Source organism: Camarhynchus parvulus, chromosome 3 (genome assembly GCF_901933205.1).
Source record: "Camarhynchus parvulus chromosome 3, STF_HiC, whole genome shotgun sequence".
NCBI lineage: Eukaryota > Metazoa > Chordata > Aves > Passeriformes > Thraupidae > Camarhynchus > Camarhynchus parvulus.
Window position 1 is genome coordinate 57,082,637 of NC_044573.1, and position 20,304 is coordinate 57,102,940.

The following is a 20,304-nucleotide window of genomic DNA, read 5'->3' on the forward strand; positions in this document are numbered from 1 at the left end:
AGGGTAGAGAAAAAGGGACTGAGAGCGCCTAAATAGTTTGGATTCAATTCTCAATTGAGACTTCATGGACAAAAACAAGATAGTCAAAATCACTGACTACTGTTGCCATCAAAATTATTTTTATATGACTGATTTGGGAAGAGCTGGCGGCTTTTGTACTTATAGATGGGAAAGATATCTTTTATTTTGTGCTCTGTTTTTATATTTGTCTTCCTTCAGTCAGTTCGCATGTATACTTTTTACTGGGGATGTTAAAAGTTTTCAAGTGGTAGCCAAAATAAGTAAAAAAAGTTATTAAGAAAAATGCTTGAACTGCAGGTCAACAATGCAAATTTACATGTATTGCAAAAATTTACCAAAGAACTGGTCCATAAAATGGCTTGAAATTCTTTCCAAGCTAATTAATTAAGATTAGTGAAAAAAAATATACAGTTCTTTCAGTATCTTTTGTTTTCTGAAAAGATCCCTGCAGTATTCTAATGAAAGACTGTTAAGCTTTAATGGCCTAAACTGTAGGTTGGTTGGAATTTGAATAATTTATTGCTAGCTTCAAAATTAAAATTTTGAGGCACACTGACATGGTTTGACACACTCTGATTCATCCAAAACTTTGGATCCCACATTCCTTAAGGGTCAATTCAAAGGAGGGCTTCTTGTAAGGACAGCAGCTGTAACATCAACTTTTCTGGTTGGAGTGTTGGACTAAACCTCTATGCTGTGGGAACAAAGTGACTGTGGGAATCCTCTGTGTAAAACCTTTCTGACTTAGGCTGTGATATAAAGAAAACTCATGTGAAGAGAAGATAATGGAAGGTAATGCTGGAGGAGGACAGCCCATGAAATACAAACCAAAGCAACCTTTAGCTCTGTAGTGTGACCTTTTCTTCTCACCCCAACAGACTAGAGGTGTGATTAAAACCACAGTTGCTGTGCCTCAAGGTTTGGTGTTCAGTTTGCATCCTGGCTCCATGTCATCTTCTCTCCTGCTCCACAGATATCCTAACCCTTTATACAGTGATATCACTGACTTCAGACTGATTTCTTTTTCATCTCAGACACTGGTATAAAAGTTGATTAATAACCAAGCCTTTTTATTTAGCACTACTAATCAGGGATGGTCTTGAACTCCCAAAAAACAGATGAACATGAATGTTGCTCAATGCTTTGCAGCTCTGTGTTATCATTATATTGCAAGGGTTCCATGTTGCTAGAGTTTCATACCTCCTTGACGTCTCTTATAAGCAGCTCCTCTAAGCACTGACTCTTCCTTGTCCTCACAGTAGCCAACTGTCTCCTACCAATCCACTCTTTTATAACACTCTTCTTATTGGCTACAGCTGTGGCCTGTTAACCACAGGCCTGCTGCTCGTCTTTAGTAATTGGTTCAGCTGCAACTCTTTAGGGGATAAGATTACATTCTATACCACCTTCATTTACCCATCATAGTGTATCCCCCGACAGCTCTGTAGATGGGCATCCTAAAGATGCAGCCATCATCCAAAGATGTCTTTAGCGCTACCAAGACCTTTAGAGAGGTGGAGAGACAAGAAGAAACACAGTCACCAGGATGGAATCTAGAGTGTCTCTTCATTATCTTGGCCCTGACACTTCTCTTTTAGCTCCTGCATTTCAATTTGACAGTGTCTCCCCAGTGTGTAACATCAGGAGTTACAATGTGGTGGAGATGGGGGATGTATGTTTTTGATAAGGAGATTGTGAGATTTGATTCACCCTGTCAGAAAGAAGCATTCATTAGTGTCCATTCTTTCCTAAGCCTATGGTGTCCATGCGTGCACCTTCCATCAGCTCCCTGTGAGAGGACGAGGTCTCATTTCAGATTCAAAAGTTCCTTTATTTTTTATGTCTCTTCTTCTGTACTGTATTTTTTTTTCTTTTTGTACAGTGGTAAGAGAGCAAAGGTCTGGGATATCTTGCTTGGACTAAATAAATTATTTCCTTCTCTATTTAAGATTAATTAAGAAATGTTGAAGGGATAAAGGTCAGAGCTACTCTGAGATTGTTCATTCCTTTCCCCAATTATTCCATATATACTAAGCCTGAAAGAGCTGTAATTAGATATGAGACAAGCCTCATGAGGTTCTCTTTCTGTGCAGTTCCAAGCAAACTAGCAGTCATCCAGAAGTTAAATATGTAAATAAATCATCTTCTTTTCAACAAATTTCTTCTGTTCATCATACTTCTCCCTTCTTTCTCTCCAAGGGCTAACCAACCTGGACCTTTCCCATATAGTAGCCGGTGTACTGAATAGGCCCATACAGAGCTGAAGGGAGAGATTGCTGCTTCTCCATTGCAAGCTGCTAGAGAGCCCAGCCTAGCAGCGTGCTTTGTGAAGCCCTTGGAGTAACTTGTGTGAGCCTTGGAAAACTCCAGCAGCTTCTGCACCAAAATATCTTGGCACATTTGTGTTTTTATATGGGATCCAGACAACCACACTGGGTTTCTCCACTGTAGGTATGCCACCTAAAAATTGATTCACCTGCCCTACCAGGTGAATCAAAAGCACGTGTGCCACATGCCCAGGTGCTCTGCAAATGAGAGAAATTATTTGCAAGGATGGAAAGGAGAGCTGAGATTGGTGATTTGCTGATTTTCCAAAAACTGTCTGTAGTGAAGAAGTTACTGGCCAAGTCCACAATGCTAGGCTGTCATCTGATTTCCCTTATTTCATGGTCACAATACTAGGAAAACTATTCAATCCATTTAAAAACCTGTCTGTCTCAGGTATTATCTTCTTCTACTTGCCTTCTTTAATTTCAATTTACTTTCTCCATTTCACTTATTCTTTGACACAGTAATTTATATTGGTGACTAGCAGTCCTGTAAAAGTATTTGCACACCAAATTGAAACCATGTAAATTATCCTACCTGCAGGGTATTCTTAATATTTTCTCTGATGTCATAATTATTGTTTAACCTGCTTGGCATTGAACCCTCAAAAATGTTGGCATTCTCAGAGGAAAAATGTGCTAGCTTTCAGAAGCTTTTGCCCAAAATGACTTCAGAATATTTATTTTTTATTTGCAAGAGTTAAGCAAAAGAAAATCTACACATAACAAAGCATAAGGAATAAGAGATTCAAAACAATCTGCTTCAGTCACAGTCTTCCCAAAACCAACAACCTACACATGTGGGAGACTCCAACCCACAAGCTGATAAGTCAGCATTGGTGACTTACACTTCAGCTCATGTTTCTAAAACAAAGCTCTTTATTGCCTTCATCTTGTAAATAAAATGAAGACCACAAGGAATAAATGCTGGATAATATGTTTCTTGCGTGTGTGAGTGCGCCCCTGGAAAAATGCTAAGCTAAGAAAGGAAATAATGTGAAGGGCAGAAAGAAAGCCTCCCTTGTTTCATACTTCTTGAGTGTGTCTGGTTTGCGTCTGTTACTATGTTTTTCACTTAAGAACACTTATTTCTTTAATACATATGAATGACTGGTTTTGACTGGCAGTTTGAAAATGTGGTTTTACTCCAATTAACTGTACTTTTTGTCTGTACTTAGCCCTTCTTAAAACCATATTTCTCCAGCTATTTTAAAGCAGGAGCAAAAACAACACATGGAACAATTTATTGAAATGCCAGGCAGGTTTGACAGGTGCAGGAGAAACTGCTTAGCTTCACAAATTGAAACAGCTGCAGTTTTATAGGTGATGAAATTGCATTGGGATGGGGTTTCAGATTTGTTAGTTCATCTTGTGTTTGCTGTTTTGTTTTTGAAGCATTGAGTCATTTCCCCCTCTTCAAGGAGGACTTGTAAGACCTATTTCTCAAATGGAGGAGGCATCTAGTCACCACAGAGTGATGGGAAACTTGGTGAAATTCAAGCAGATTTCAGAGTAGATTGAAATGTAACTAGAAAATAGTTTTCTCCTCATGGGATTATAAATAAATGTTGCTGGCAGCTTTTGGAGCAGGAAATGCTATAAACATTTGGTCCATTTTTCAGATAGCCTGAGCTAAGATTTTATTACATATATCTAAAGAATATCATGCGCAGAAAAATTTGAATCATTAACCAACAAATTTTAACCTCAAAAGAGTCTCTTATATCAAGGAGGTTTACTTTCAGTCTGTACAATTGCTAGACAATGATGTATGATTTAGTTTCAAATTATTCAGGACCATAAGTTCTCCTACAGTGTCAGAGTATGTATCAAGTGGTCTGCTTTCCATAACTTCATTTTATCATCCTAGTGGAGAAAAAATCAGTGATCAAAATCAGTGAGTGATCTTATAAGAATTGGTCACATTTGGCAATGAATTAATTTGTCAAAACACTTGAACTATAAATCCTCCTCCTAGCTTAAATCCCTGCTGATAATGGTTTTTTAAGTCATAACTTCTTGTACGGTTTGGAATAAAAAAAAATCTTTTAGATCCTGATGGAAATTGATTGGTGTTTTGCACACTGCATCTCAGCTGGGATGCCATTTAGAAATGGCTAATTTGAGTGGCATGGGACTTTAAGCAACCTAGTCAAGTATAAGGTGTAGAAGCCCCATGGCAGAGGGCTGAGAACTAGAGGATCTTTAAGGTTTGTTCCAACCCAAACCTATTCTGTGATTCTATTACTCAGTATCTCCTTTGACTTGGAAAAGAAAAGCAAGGACATTTGCCTGTCTGTGTTTGCCAGGCTGATAGATGACAAGATCATTCCAGAGTGCTCAAGTGGGGCTTGACCAAGGCTGTGGCAAGTCCCCCATGGCACTGCCATGCCACACTACACACGGGCCTGCATGGCAGAAGTCCCTGCTGCCAGGTCCCAGGGACCTGTCAAAGGCTGATCTGTAAAAAATTACTGCCATCTTTCACCAGGAGCCCCTCTGGGAATACTGAAGCTTTCTAAGGTGTATGGTCTGTCTCACAGCTCTGTGAATATTTTGGCATATGTCTCTCACAGGGCCAGAAGGACCAGGCATCCTAAATCAGCTTGTCTAGTGGTCCTGGTTGCTTTAAAGATTGACAAAAAATTAGGATGCTCTGCAAAGTTATATAACAAATTAGAAGGGTCACCTTCTGCCAAATCTAAAGGAGATTAGTGAAGTGTAGAGTTAAGCTCAAATTTGAAATAGAGAAGTTATTAATTTCAGGCCACACAAAATATGCTTCCCTGCTCTGACAGTACGAAGCTTTTGAATAGTTAAGGATGACAACTGAATGGGACTTGGTGCTGTAACCAGTCATCCATAATGTTCTGCCACTGCAGTCATTACTCTTGCACTGCAGTTAAACTTTATAATGCTGGGCTATTTCAGCCGAGATTACTGAAGGATTCAAAATAACCATTGCATCAAGAAACTGAGATGGAGAAAATGTACACTGAGGTATCTTTGTTTTGCCTGGAATTTTTTCATTCACCTACCTTTGCTGCCATTCACATCCAAGCATGCATTCCTGTGCCTGGATCAGATGCTCCTGTGCCCAGATCAGATGCTCACCCTGCAGACTGATTTGAGGCTTGACTAATAGATGTGGGATGTGGTGTTTATCAAAGCAGGAGTTAAAATAAATGTTGCCTGGCCTTACTGACAATTGGCATTGCTCACATGAAACACAGAATAGAGAAGGTACCAGCAAGCAGCCTCAGACTATTTGGATAGGATTTCGGGTTGTATTGTTTGTGTTGTTTTTATTTGATCTAGATGAAAAGCACTTTTAACTTGGTAGCCTGGAAAGATTACACTTGCACATACACAATAAAGCCCATTTTGTTTTGTTTTGCTCTTTGACATAATACGCAGAGGGTGTTTATACACCAGAATGGACAATGAATCTATTGTCCCATCTCGTGTAGTAACAAGTGCCATCAGTGCTTGCAATTGATCCAAGAGCTCTTACCTGATTCCAACACATCAGTTATTTATTTATTCACAGAGAAAAGAATCCCATGACACTAACAATTGTTATCAAGGACAACATTGGAGGAAGCAAAAGAGGAAAATCCTAAGAGATGCCTATTCAGTTATTTAGAATTTTTTGGTGCCATATTACAAAAAATCAGTGTGAGGGCACAGCAAAAGTTAATTTAGGTATTAATGTGAGATGTGGGTTTTACAAACTTTCTCCTGCACTACTGGAGCTGCCAAGAGCTTTCCCATTTACTGGAACAGGAAAATCAACCACGCAGTTTGCAGTGTGCCCATTAACAGTAGATATTTGCAATACTAGTGTGCCTAAATTTTCTGCTGCTCTTCATGCCTTGAACTACATGATTTACAACTTGTTCAGCAGAAATATTTAAACCCATATTTAGGAGATTCCAAATTCTTTGAGTCATTTTGGTACCCATCAACTTTTGGGATTAGTGCCTGAATGCAGTCACATGTTGACATATATTTTTTTAAGAATCTTGCCTTTGCTGATTTTCTTCTGTGGCCTGGAGACATGCCATTCACACTTAAGATCATAAAAATCTGCCTTATTTACTTGATGTGTTAACATTGCAAGTGATGCAAGCGATGACAACAAGAAGTACTGAAATATTTGCTGCGCCTTCCCTTGGATAGATCTGATTTCTGCCAGATGCTGTATATTCCCTGCAATACCGAAGTGTGCTGGGGCTCCTGTGAAGAACGTGGTAATTCCCTGCACTTCTCCACCCCGAGCTGTGGCAAATCTGTCCTTCCCCAGATCCCCCTCACATGCAGGTAACATTTTTCCTGGCAGAGCTGGAGGACTAAACTCTCCTTGAACCCAGGGCATGTACATCCAGCCTTGGACAGAAACAAAGTGCTCTGCTATTTGGCCTCTGTCTGCTTTTTAGCGAGCGGCTTCTCGGCGTTGCAGGGAAAGCAGCAAATGATGACTGTGCAGCGTGTTGCCCTTCACTTTCCCTTTTAAAATAAAATGTGATTATTAATCAACAGAGTGGTGTGTTTCAGAGATCTGCAGGGAAAAAAATAGCTCGAGGTGATTTGACAAACTGATTCTTTTGCTGCGCCCGCATTTCCCATGGGACATGACAAATTAAATGTCAGAGTCAGCTAGAGAGTAGTGCTAGATCTCAGTCGGGGCATTAATCAGCCTGCCTCTCGTTTACCACTTTCCACTCAAGTAGATGACTGTATACAGTTTGAACAATGGAGCTTTTCATTCCCTAATCTACCTAATTGTAATTTAAATAGGTTTCCTGACAGTCGCCCTCAAGACTTCGGGGGAGATGATTCCGAGAGCTCTGCGTCCACCTCGGGTTTACATAATGGATGAAAATTCAAATCTTTGTTCGGGGTGCAATTAGATAACGTCAGGAAAAGGAAAGAAGGGATCAGATGAACAGCAACCGGAGAAGGGGGAATGTACATTTGATATCAGAGGAAGGCAGAACTCAAACACAGGCACATACACTGACCTAGATCACACTCCAGGCGTTTGGTATTGTCCGGCAGGGAAAAGAATATCCAGAGACTTTGAAATTCAACATGCAGAGTAAAGGAGCTGACTAAGAGCCAAAATAACCCATAACTGATGCAAACAAACTTTCATGAATAATGGCATTTAAGTACAGAAAAATTCAAGGGCACAAGTGGTTTATTCCAATTTCCCACAAAAATATGAAAAAAAAGCCTGTCCAAAGTTTAAGAGGGAGAAAATGCTGTTTCACTGAGCACAGTGCTGCACAGGCTGTCAGATTACATTTGATACTATTGTGTTGATGGGTGTGATGTTTCATTGAGAACTGCCTGATAGTACTGGACCTCCAAGCAGTTTTTTCCAAAGTTTTCCTCAAGCCATTCCATCATCCAGTTTATGCTCAGTCCTCAGCAAATGTCTTCAATTTTAAATATCTAATGGCCTAGCAAATTTGTCTACAATCTTATGCTGTTTTTCTTTCACACAAATATTACTCCAGGATGTGTATCTTCCCACCCTTCTAAAATCCTTCTAAAATCCACAGGCACTGGGGCTTAGTGCAGTGGAGTGACTGCCACATCCACAAAGGGCCTAATCTTGCAAGACGTTATGTCCCTGCATAACCTGCTTTTTCTTTTCTTGTGTATTCATCAGTTCTGAAGGTCAAGCGTTCAGCTGTGAAGCCAGCAAAGAAGCTCGTCGTGTCCTGTGAAGCACCAAGTTTTTCGGAGCCTCCAGTGACAGGGAGGATGCTCCAAGATGGTCACTGGTGCCACTGGCATCTTTTTTCCTCTGAGCAAGAGCCACATCTGCATTGGTAGAGGCCCCAGGGAACAGGCTGGTGTTTCTCTCATGGAAAATATTCCTCATAATTGCAGTGATGGGGACTAGCTTATGGATAACCAATTAAAGTGTAGAATGTGCTGAGTCGACTGATGCCATTGACAACTGAGCCATATCAAATTAAAAGCTTTATTTGTTTGCTATTACATAACAGGAAAAACCAGGAGTGAAAAAAAACCCTGGAACTTGGCAAATCTCATTTAATCACATCTGGCAATTTTAAGTCTAAGATTATCACTGTTGGATATCATGTTTTTAGAAAGTAAAGCAAACAAAGAAACTTGAGAAAACAAGGCTCAGAAAATAAAGAGCCTTTAAAAAAATACTTGTGCACCTTTCAGCAATGCTACAGGCCATGCTTGGGAAAAGGGTATTTAGAGCTGCTCTCTAGCAACAGTCATATTTCAATTTAGTTTGGGATTAGGGAAACATGGCTACAGATTAGAAGGGTGCAGAACACTCCTTTGAACTCACTTTTCTTGAAAGAACTCACTTTTCTTGAAAATTTTCATCAATTTTGTTTGTTGTCATTGCAAGAAATGCCAAAAATCCCAAAGAATTTTAACTACTTCCAGAGCTCCTTTGGTGGTCCAACAAAACCACCAATAGAAAAAAAAATTAAAATGCGGCAGGGTGGAGAAGTGTTTACTCCCAGTCATGAAAGCGAGTGTGAAGTTGACTGCATTTGTTCTAAATAATTCGTTCTGTCTCAATAATAAACAATAATAAAAAGAAAGAAAAAATGTCATTTGACTTGAAAATGTGAGATTTTTGATTTTGGAAAAGTTGAAATTATTTGCTTTGAAAATCTCAAAACCCTTCATTTTAAGAAATTATTCATATGAGTAGTTATATTAAAGCTGATTATCTCAGACACATTTAGAGTCTGCTGCTTATACTCTACAATGGTGGATGAAATTACTGGGCAAAATTAAGGGGCCTTGCCTTGGAAACAAAAGTTCTGAAGTTGTCAGAGGAAGTTCAGAGGAAGATTGCTTCCTGCAGTTAGGAGCAGGCTCTAATTTATTTAGTAGTAGTGGATATCTTGATGAGAAAAAAAAAAAATAATGTGTTTGAATAATAAAATACTCCTTACAGCACCACAAAGAATTATGCACCTAGCACATTGCTGTTTGAGCCTTGGGGAGACCTTACAGCATCTTCAAGTACCTGAAGGGGCCTTATAGGAAGTCTAAAGAAAGGCTTTTTACAAGGGCATGTAGTGACAGGAGAAGGAACGAATTTGAACAGAAAGAGGTTTAAATTAGGTATTAGCAAGAAAATTTTCAGTATGACAATGGTGAAGCTCCGGAACAGATTGCCCAGGGAAGTTATGAATGCCCCATCCCTGGAAGGGTTCAAGGCCAGGCTGGATGGGGCTTGGAGCAACCTTGTCTTAAGGAAGGTGTCCCTGCTCACAGCACGGAGATTGGAACTAGATTAGCTTTAAGATCCCTTCCAACCCAAATCATTCCATGATTCTATGATCACATAATGCCCTAAATAGCAAACTATCATCTGCTACTTGTTAATCTTAATTTGTGAAATCAGGGAAGAAACTCTGAGAAATTTCTTTAAAATTCTTTTAAGTTTTGTGCAATCCAATGTAGGATTTTTTTTTGCGGAAGTGAATTAAAAATAAATGAATATTTGCACTTTGAATCCCTTAGTGACATTTAAGATAGCCCAAGTCAAACAGACCTATAGATCTAAAGCACTTGTCTAATGTAAATGTAAATATTAAAACCTCAAAAAATCTTTGAAGTCTATTAAGGTTAAAGCTAGACAAAAGCCTATAGTGTAGACTTACATTCAGTGACTAATACATATACATAACATTTCAATAAACTTAACTGAGGCCCCCGGAAAAGTAATATATAATCTACAAGCATCAATAGAAACCCAAGAACGGCATAGCAATGGCCAGGGAAATTGGTTTTCTTCCAAAGTCTGATCTTGACCTTGCTGCTATGAAGTTGCTGCCAGTTCCTACTTTCAAATCAGTGTTTTCAATGACTTTGGACATGGATATATGTTGAAAGTCAATGGTGAATCATTGAATTTTCTACACTCTTCTGTGCATTTTACTCAATGTTATTTCAAAAACAAATGTAGGGTTTTTCTGCAAAGGGATACTGAGGAGCATTAGTCTGAATTAGTTGAAGAAGTGAAATTAGAGGAGTTGAATGTCATTGAAGTCCTCCTGAACCTCTCAATTCAGAATAAAACCCAAAATTTTAACTTTGATAAATGGAGTAAACGACTGAAGAACTAATTAAACCCACTGCAATTCTGACCCAAGCTGCCCACACAGGGCCTGGATGTGCATTTACGTGACTTGTGACTGGAGAGCAGACTTTAGCACATCCATGTAGGCAAGCCCTAGGAGCAGCCCAGCACGCCAGGCGTTGGCAGAGCTCCTGGGCACAGCCACAGCCCAGCCCCAGCGCGGCTCCCCGCGGGCGCTGCCGGGCAGGTCTGGGCGCGTGGGCAGCACCCAGGAGCGCCTCACTCAGGGGCAAAGGCTGCACGGGAAAGAAAACAACTTCCCTGGGCTCAGCTGTGCAGGCCCTGGGTTTCTATTGACATTTGTTGATTGTACATTGCTTTTCAGAGTGACTCAGTTAAGTTTATTGACCTGTTACGTGTGTATTGCTGAGTCAGCACGGCGTCCTGGACTGGATGTACGTGAACCTGGACTTTGTCCGACCTAATGAAGATAAACTACTTTTAAAGTTCTCCTCTGACAGTGCATTTGTGGGTGTGCTAACCTATTGGAACTTTTTCCAACCATTACAAAAAAACCAAACCCAACAATCGTGCTGCTTCATTCAGTCTCAAAGCTGGATTCTCCAGAAATTTTTTCACTTTAGTTTCCCCAAAACTCTGCTTCATTCAACAGAACAACAATATGACCAGAGTTTATACTGTTAAACAGTGTTCATGATCATGCTTATTTTTCATCTCTCAGTACAGGCCATAATATATAAATAATACGGACCTATCATGTGAAAACTTTGGTTTAGCCCAACATTTTTAAACAGCAATAAGTAATCCATAAAAAAAGGTGTGTATCTGGCTTAAAATCAGGAGTCAACTCTGAATAAATAATAAAGAAAGAAAAATTCTTCAGAATTCAGATTGAACTCAGGAACCACTTGCTGATGCTACAGAGAGAAATGCCATCTACATTCTGGTGTGTGCAGCTTCTTAAAATGCACTCTGTGTTACTTTCCCTCATCATTAAAGTACCAGTGGTTAATTTTTAATTTATGAGCATGATACTGCAGAATGTATATTTCATTACCATTAAAAGGTACAGCTACAAGATCATTCAATAACAACTCATTTTGGTGTATCAGGAGCACCCAGGTCACATTTTGAATGCTTTTTCATACACAAGAAGGCTAGAGGTATGTAAATGGAAACACAAGAGAGTGAAAATACAGGTGAAGTTACAATAGAAATTACTGTTTAACTGTATCACTGCAAATGTCATTAATTTGATATCACAAAACCAAACATCATAGGGTCTTAATGAAACCTTAGATCCACATTTACATGTGAATTCCATATGCAATTGAGAACTCTCAAGCAAAAGACTGGCCTATGTTTCCTGAATTTTTAAGGAAGACTAAACCTGCAGCTCATTGCAGCCCTGGTCCTTTTCTGCTGTCAGTTTGGTTCTTTATTCATGTACATTTCTGCACACTGTGTGCTCCAATACTAAAATGACTGAAGCTGCAGGATGTTGAGGAAAAAAGGCAGAACCAGGTCAGAAAATACTTAACTGACCACCAGGTATATCTTGAAAAGAACAAATTCAACATTTACTTCTTTCAGAATCACATTAAATATATTGACTGTTTCCTGTAATAAAACTACACGGGGAAATCAAGCTTTTTTTTACCATTAATATAATAATTATTTTCAACACAACAAAATCTGAAATTAGATCAAGGCACATAACCATGTATTTATTTGGGGAGAGTAATATATTTAATGATGTGCTTAACAATCACAGAATCAATTATGCTTGGCAAAAATATATTTAAAAAAAAACTTGCCTGGGTTAAAAGATCAGTTTCTATACATTTGTTGAAATTAAATCTGAAAAAAATAACCCCTCCCCCCTACAACTTCAACCCATCAACCTGAAGCTAAAGCAGTCTGGATATTTTGTGGGGATGCTCCAGAGCATGGAGGTAGAGGGTAATATTATCCACATGAACTGACATTAAAAAATGCAAATGGGGAATGTTCTGGAAAGTGGCTCATTTGCCCACAGAAGGAAATCTATTTGCTTGGTTTCCATAGAGAGGAAAGAGAAATTTTCCTAATGTTGAGATTTCCGGCAGGTTAGCAGAGCAGGCGCTTTGCTCATGGAGGAGTCACCAGGAGAAGGCCAGTTGGAGATGTCTCATTCTGTTTGTTTATCATGCATGATCCTGGTTACCAGTTGCTGTGATATAGATTTCCACGGTTAATCAAGTACTTGCCATCCTGCTCGTGACTAATGTAAGATAAAATGGTGGTTTTTTTCCTAATGTAAAGCATCCTCTAATGGCAAATATCATCTCTTAATGAAGAATGGAGCTGCTGAGGCCAGGGATCCCGGAGGAAAGAGATTGCATCCTGTCAATAGGAGGACAGCTGGGCTGTCAGCCCTGGCTGCCTCAGCCTTCACCCTCCAGGCTGGGAGAGTGTGTCCTGAGACATCTCTATCCCTCCTTTGCATTCAAACGACAGAGTTCTGATCAGATTCATTGCAAATAGACCACAGCTCACATAGTGGTCTTTTTGCTTTCACAGTGCAAAATAACTTGGAAAAAGAGCTCAGAAGGGTCTCTCCTCACTTAATGTCTAAGAAATCCAATACTGCTGATTCACATCAAAGAGACAGTCACAGAAGTGAAAGGAAAAGCAAACAAAGTGCACAAGGCTGACACTGTGCCCTGCCAGCACAGTGCATTTTGCTCGTAACCAGTGCCCTTCCTACTGCAGTGCCCTGGGTCCTTGCTGGGAAGATGCAGAGATGAGGAGAAGCCAGGGGGAAGGCAGGTTAGAGGAGTCAGGGTCAAAATTTGGGGCAGGTCAGCAAGAGAAACTGACTTTTGAATGGAGTGATAGGAGGCACAGAAAAGGCTGAGGTAGTTTATGAAGTCAGAGATTATACAGGAGATATTGCTGTTGAAAGAAAGGACTGCAGAAAGCAAGTCTTACAATTCTATTCCTGCAAAACCAGTCTGTTTTTTCTCATGGGGAAATTGAGCTGTTTAGACTGGAAGTACTTGCTTTGGGTAGTTATTGCTCTCTTCTTAGCAGTCTACTGTGTACTTCAATATATTTATAAAGCCTTTATTTTGTAGATAAACTTATGGCAGAGTTGCACAAAGCAGCAAAAAATTCTCAGCATTAAGAGCCTGGCTATGACGATGTGTGTTCTCCCTGATTTACTTGGTACTTTTTCCTACAGAAAATTGATCCTGATCCTCATATCCGATTATTTACCCCAATCTGCGCTACTGTCCTCATTGGAAACCCTGTTCTGCCATCCCAACAGCTGTAGAGCAAAGAGAGTCCATAATCTGCTTCTGTGTTGGCAGGTACGAAGGTGGATTAAGAGCCCGATGGTCAACGTTGAGAAGCATCCACATGCCAGCCTCAAATACCCGGGGCCCACTGTGATGAATTTACCTGCAGGGGATTCAGAGCTGGAGCCTCCCTTCTGCCAGACCTGCCTGAGTGACCACCCTTTCCAGCGAGGGATTGCTCCTCAGGAGGCCGAGTCCTGCTCCTGGGAGAGCCAGAGAAACAGCAAAGTAAGCCGCTCTTTCCTCCCCACAAACTCCATTTACATGTTTTGTACTGATAACAGGTCTGTACTTAAAATGGTCCTGTATTTAAGAGATTGTGTGCCCCTGGAAGAGAAGGGATGTTCCAAAACCTGAAACTCTACTGACCAAGGCTGTTGTGCACATCTGAGCTCTGCTTTCTACCTTGAAATTTGGTGCCCATGGAAAACAAAAGAATCTTCACTAAAGTGCTGTGATGTACTCTCATAGCATTTGAACAGATTAGTAGTAATAATAAATATTATTTCTCTGTTTCACAGAAACTGGGGTGAGGATAGGTGATATTATCTTTCCAAGATAATGAAAAGGACACAGATTTGCTCATTTTTTTCCCTTCTGTCCAACAAGTACAAGACCACGTTCATCCCCTCTAGCCCCCAAACCACATCTAGCTTTCTTTTTAGAAATCAGAATTTGGCTCAGGGAGTTTTCCCAAACAGGAGGTAAACTATTCAGGGGATCTTCTAGCAGAAGGGAAACCCTGTTTTGCCTCAAGTCATGTTAGTATGTAATAGATGACAATATTCTTCATCTAGTGCTGGGCAGTTACACACAGATGTGAAGAAGGGGCTTTTCTGAGGCCGACTTTGGACCTTTTTTTCATTGTTCAGCTCCACATAATCCCTGTGGAGAAAAGCCATATGCAGAAGAGAAAGTTTTCCACAGAGTCTGTCATCCCTGACAGAATTATCCTTGCCTGGAAATGGTGTGCAAAAAAAGGAGAGAGTTGTAGAAACATAAAAGCAAACAAATAAGAATCTTTCCAAGTACAAAGCAGAGCAAATATGACAAGGCATTTATCAGAGCCTTAGCATACAGCTCACAGCAGAAACATTTTTTTCAAACTACATTTGCTGCATTTTTAAACAGGGAAATCCAAGCAGCAGGTAAAAATGGAAGTCCTGTGCACTTCTGAAACCCAGCAAAGGCATTGTGGTTAAACATGTGCAAGTGAAGGAGCTAATTACTCCTCCATTTTACTTCATTAAGAAGATTAATTTTGCTCAGGCTGAAGCATTAAAAAATGAAAGCACCAAAGACGCAGGATTCTGCAAATCCTTTGCCCTGCTGTAAATCACATGTACTCCTGTAGAGCTGTAGGGCCTCACAACTGATTTCCATTAGGTTTCACATGGATGTGGGGTAGATTTGGCTGAATGCAGATTCCCCTGGACCTCTCTCCTTGTCTCCTTTCTGCAAGCAGTGGAGAGGCTGCTTACTCAGCAGCTGGAATCTGCAGCAAGCGAGATATTTTGCACGCTGCTTTAAAAGCATCATTATCTGGCAAAAGACTTCTTGGATAAAGCTTTCCTGCATAAGGAATCTTTTAAGTAAGTTAAAGCACAGAGTCCTTGATGTGATCAAATGTAAGGTCACTGCCTTTTTCTCTACAGTAGAACCAGGAGGAAGCTTTTAATAATAAAGGCTGAAGGAGTTCTGTGTGTGACCTTTTCAAAGTTTAAAGAGAGTTTCTGGGTGAGATTCTGTTCGAGGATTACAAGTGGCACAAGCTGCATTAAGTGTGAAATAACTCCCCTCACTTTAAACCAATGAACTTGAACAGACAGTTCTGTATTTCAAGGAGAAGAGAACGTGATCTCTGTTAAATCAGCAGGGAGCTTGGATTGTGACAGTCATCTCTCCTGGATAGCTCTTGTTCCTTTTTCTCCACTGCTCTTCCTTTGTTTTTTCAGTACTGCAACCAGGTACTGGTATCATGATTATAGTTCCTTTGTGCTGTGCTCAACACCAACCCATACAAGGGTCCTCCTGACCCTGTTCTTTTGATCAAGGGCAAATTAACTCAAAAACAAATCAGCTGTAAAATATTATTAAAGGCTTATTCTAGGCAACATGTTTTTCTGACAGGCTTCAGGCTATTCTGATCAGTTTGAAAGAGGCCTTATAAAAACCAACCTGATTAAAACACATCACCCAAGGGGACACGTGTCTGTATTCCTATTCTTATTTCCAGTACAGAACAAGGGAAAAAATCATTACTGCTTGTTTTCTGTGATTGTAATTATGTAGTGGACTCTTTAAAAATTGACATAGCATAAATAAGATTATTTTGAAACTAAAATTATTTTAAATAATGATTTTTTTTCTTAATATATGCCCTCATTTCCACTTCCCCAGGCTTTTCTATTAAGGCATGTGCCAGCTGGAATTTATAAAAATTATTACTGATGTTACCTCTATTAAGTCTCCTCTCTTATTTGTATGATAGTGTATAATCTCTGCATTTTTATTAATTTTTTTTCTGCTTTGCTTACAGTAGACTAGATAATTATCAAGCATTGCCAGAAAATCATGCTAATTTTCACATGACTGGCTTACATAGGTATATTATTGTTTTTTGTAACCGATGTGGATTAGTTATATGGGAGCTTATATCTGCTCTACTAGTGTAACAGCTGAAGCCCTAAGAGCTTGGACCACTGCCAGGGTAGTGATTTACAATAACCAAACCTCTCTTTTCCATGTCTATCTGCACAGTTCAGGTTGCACATAAGTCACTGGCTTGATGAGGAGGGTAAATTTGCTTTCAAAATAAATTACCATGCTGTGTAATGAACCTCGTGTGAGTAAGCTGGTTTTGAAAGAGCAGGCAACCCATCTCTTAGAGTTGCATTGCAGTCTGCTAAATAGGGAGAGGCAAACCTGGTGAAAATTGGGTGTGATTTAAATCTCTCAGTTGAGGGTTTACCAAGCTGGGTTATAAGAAGCAAATCATACTCACATGCACACACACACACTCATATAAAATTCTTTTATGCTCTACATGACCTGTGTATTCCACTTGCACTGCATTGTTATGCCCTTGTTTCAAACCTTTCTCTAAATAAGCAAAAGATAGGACCTTGTTAGTGAGCTCAAAATATCTTTCTTTTTTTTTTTTTTTTTTTCCTCAGAGCCAAGAGCTAGGTTCAAGGCTTGTTCTGTTCTTTCCTCTTTGTCTAAAAAAACTCCTGCTGCCCTATCCATCAGCTGGTGTCTGTCCTGAAGCACCACAGACACATCTCTATCTAGGAGACCAAAGCCTTGAATGTCTAGATCTGTCTTTTCTTTGCACAGCCAAACAAAAGCCCTGTGCAGCCCCTAGCTAAGGGGTGGGAGGAGGGAAAGGGCGAGCTAAGTAAGCCTTTACTCCATTTAGGCAACGTGACTTCAGCTGGCTGGGAGTGTGTCCAGCATGGCCACAGCTATGTGACAGACGGGGCACTTGGGGGTGCTGAGCAGGGGGCTCGGCCCCAGCAGCCCCAGGAGGGGCCATTGCCACATCAGGGACCACATTTGGATCTCTTCACCCTCACGTCTGTGGGGCAGGAGATGGGAAAGAGATGGAGTTGCCTTGTCTTCCTCCACCCATGGCAGTCCATCCATGCCCACTGTCTTCTGTGAAAGAGCAGCAGGAGAATCTTAATTAGGGCTGCAGGGAATTCAGGGCTGCCACGTTTTTGGAGAAGTCCTTAGCAGCTTAGTGGAAGTTAATTACTCTCACGGACACTTTTTGGATCATGTTATTAGATCCATAGCAGGAATTTATTTTGCTACTGGAAGTAGCAAATAGAGTCTTTCAAGGCTTGTGTGTATAGAAGAGCTCTTGAATTCAGTCAGATTTCAGCACTTTACCATATTTCAAGTCTTGCTTCAGAGATCAGGAATGCTGAAAGAAATGCACCCAAGCCAAAGGCTGGACAATTATTTGAGATAGTTCTAATTACAAATCTCTCCCACAAATAACATACAGCTTCTAGAAACTTGCATTTGAGATGGAGTAAGAATATGTTTCAGATGAAACATTTTGCATAAAGAGGCATCATAAAAATTAATGTCTTTTAATGGACTAGGAAAATGTGGAGATGAGAAAAATCTGACTAGCTCTCCATAAAGAAAGAGTTTGGTGACAAATCTGAGTGGGATTTTTAGGAAAATATGGTTTTCTCACACATTTTAGATAAATAACCCTCCTACATTTAATGATCCGCCTTGGTAATGAGGCACCCTGTGATTTACACCCTGGTAAGTGCTAGTTAATACATTAACATATGCACATATACAACAGAGGAAATGAAAATCCTGAAAGCCCAGTACAGGACAAAAATACTCCTGGAACCAATACATGTGAGAAGTGCTGCAAAAAAACAAAAGACAAATTGGAAAAGAAAAGTAGAGCAAAAAAAGGAAGTTTGGGTAACAGAATTACAGAATTGTTCAGTGAAATCAAGTCTGGAGAGGACAGTGAGAGGCTCCAGCAAACCTAGGCAAATTAATAACCTCATGGCAGATTACACTTGATAGAGGCAGAAACACAGTAATGCACTTTGATGGAATAATTATAACTACTCAATACACCCTGTGAGTCTTGAGTTAAGTGTGATTATTCTAGAAGGCAGCCTGGATGCCACAGAAAGTAGCTTGGCTCAGGTCAGTCCCGCACGCAGCAAAGCAGACACTCTATGCTTGCATTTAGGAGTACAGCCCTCCATCCACTGAGTCTGCTTCTCTCCCTTATGGAGTGACATGGGGAAGGATGTGAAATAGAAGCATCTACTGTGGGTGAGAGCAGCAGTACCAGGGCAACACATGCCTCTGAAAGGCCTTGCAGAGCAAGCTCTCTCTTTTTATTCTTCATTTATATAATGAAATCCACTTTGGAGTGTCTGTCAGAGACCCTGGTAAGTAGGATCCTTTGGAAAGATGCTGTTAAGGAGCAAAGGACAGACAAAGAGGCAAATGGTCCCTGAGCCTATAGCTCAGACTGACATTGGTGTGAGCTTTGTTGTCTTGATGGCATGCCACATGCAGTGATTTAGGAAAGACTTATGAAGATTATCTTGATGAGTTTAGGCTTCTCTTTTGTCCCTTCTTGTTCTTCTTCCGAGAAAAGGACCTGGCAGAAAAAAAATATTGTTAACATCATTCCAGAAAAATTATGGTGCTTTATTTGCTAGCTCCATGATAATATTGAAAAGTAGAAATACGTCTGGAAAGAGAAAATTAAAAACAACTGAAAAAATCCCATTTAAGCAGAGAAACAGCAAGAAAATCTTATATAAAACATTTGTGGTATAAAATACTTTACATTATAAGAGGACTTTAAATATAAGAGCTACAGGGATATGCAACTGTCTTCCAAAACAGAAGAGTCAAACTTAGTGGCATCTGGCTGAAGTCTAATATATTCATGCATAGGATGTTCCTGCCCTACAGTGGGTTACTCCAGATTCCAGGGTATGTTTTGCTATGGCCCCTAAGACTGGAAGATGGGGGCTTATCTCATTGAGCTGGGAAACTGCCCCTTGTGTTCATAAAAGTGACATACAGAGAGATAATCTATCAGATAACCCTTTTTCAGTGCTCCATGTTATACTGAGAAGGACACTTGCAACATAATCCTAAGGAAGAAAATGTTAAAACCAGTAAAGGAAATAGTTCTATACTACATGTGACTTAACTTCAGAATCCACAACCACTGGAACTCCACAGCTTCTCTCACCATTTTTCATTTACAAGTAAATCCAGACATGATATGCTGCTCCAGTAATGTATTGTAGCACTGTCTAAAGATTAAAGAGAGTTTTAGAGAATAAAGTGGCTCAAGATGAGCAATTAGAACAGTAAAGAAGGTATTTTGTACTTCTCTTCATTCTGCAGTTTTTGCTTGTAGAAAGTCTGTCTTTTCTGGATCATCACAACTCAAAGTTGCAGCTTAATCCTAAGAATTGACAGTCTCTAATGAAAAACCCATTTTTCACCAGCAGAGCTTATAGCTATTTCCTAAATAGTTGTTTCTAGCTGACTACTCTAAAGCTCTTTCAGCTAATGATATAAATGTGTCACTAATGAGGTTTTGATGGAATTTGGAATTGAGTTAATTTGAATACTTACCTCCCCCCATAAGTACAGGCTTACTTACCTGCCAATAGGTCTCTGTGCTTTTGGAATTTGATCATCTGTATATATGAAGACCAAGCACTCAAACATTATTTTATTGCAGATGCTATAGCTTTAGCAAAATGAAACAATCACAGATTTCTCTGCAGCTCAGATTTCTCTGCAGCTGTGAGTATCAGCTGTGAAAGCATCACAGGAGTGAGGTGGGAACAGGCTTTGTTTCAGGGATTCAATCTAAATGCAGTACGTAGTTACATGGGTTTGTAATGGATTGATATAGGGTTATTATGGATAATATTTATTTAGACAAGTCAAAAATGTTTAGCACAAA

The 20,304-nt window shown here is 39.9% G+C and overlaps 1 protein-coding gene across 1 annotated transcript in view; it reads left to right on the forward strand.

Moving 5' to 3' along the window:
* The window catches only part of SGK1 (serum/glucocorticoid regulated kinase 1), a 70,308-nt gene that overhangs the window by 9,541 nt on the left and 40,463 nt on the right, over positions 1 to 20,304 (forward strand). Inside the window, exon 2 of the mRNA XM_030945512.1 lies at positions 13,824 to 14,039. Within this exon, the coding sequence (XP_030801372.1) occupies positions 13,824 to 14,039 (216 nt within the window). The remainder of the gene's footprint in view (positions 1 to 13,823; positions 14,040 to 20,304) is intronic.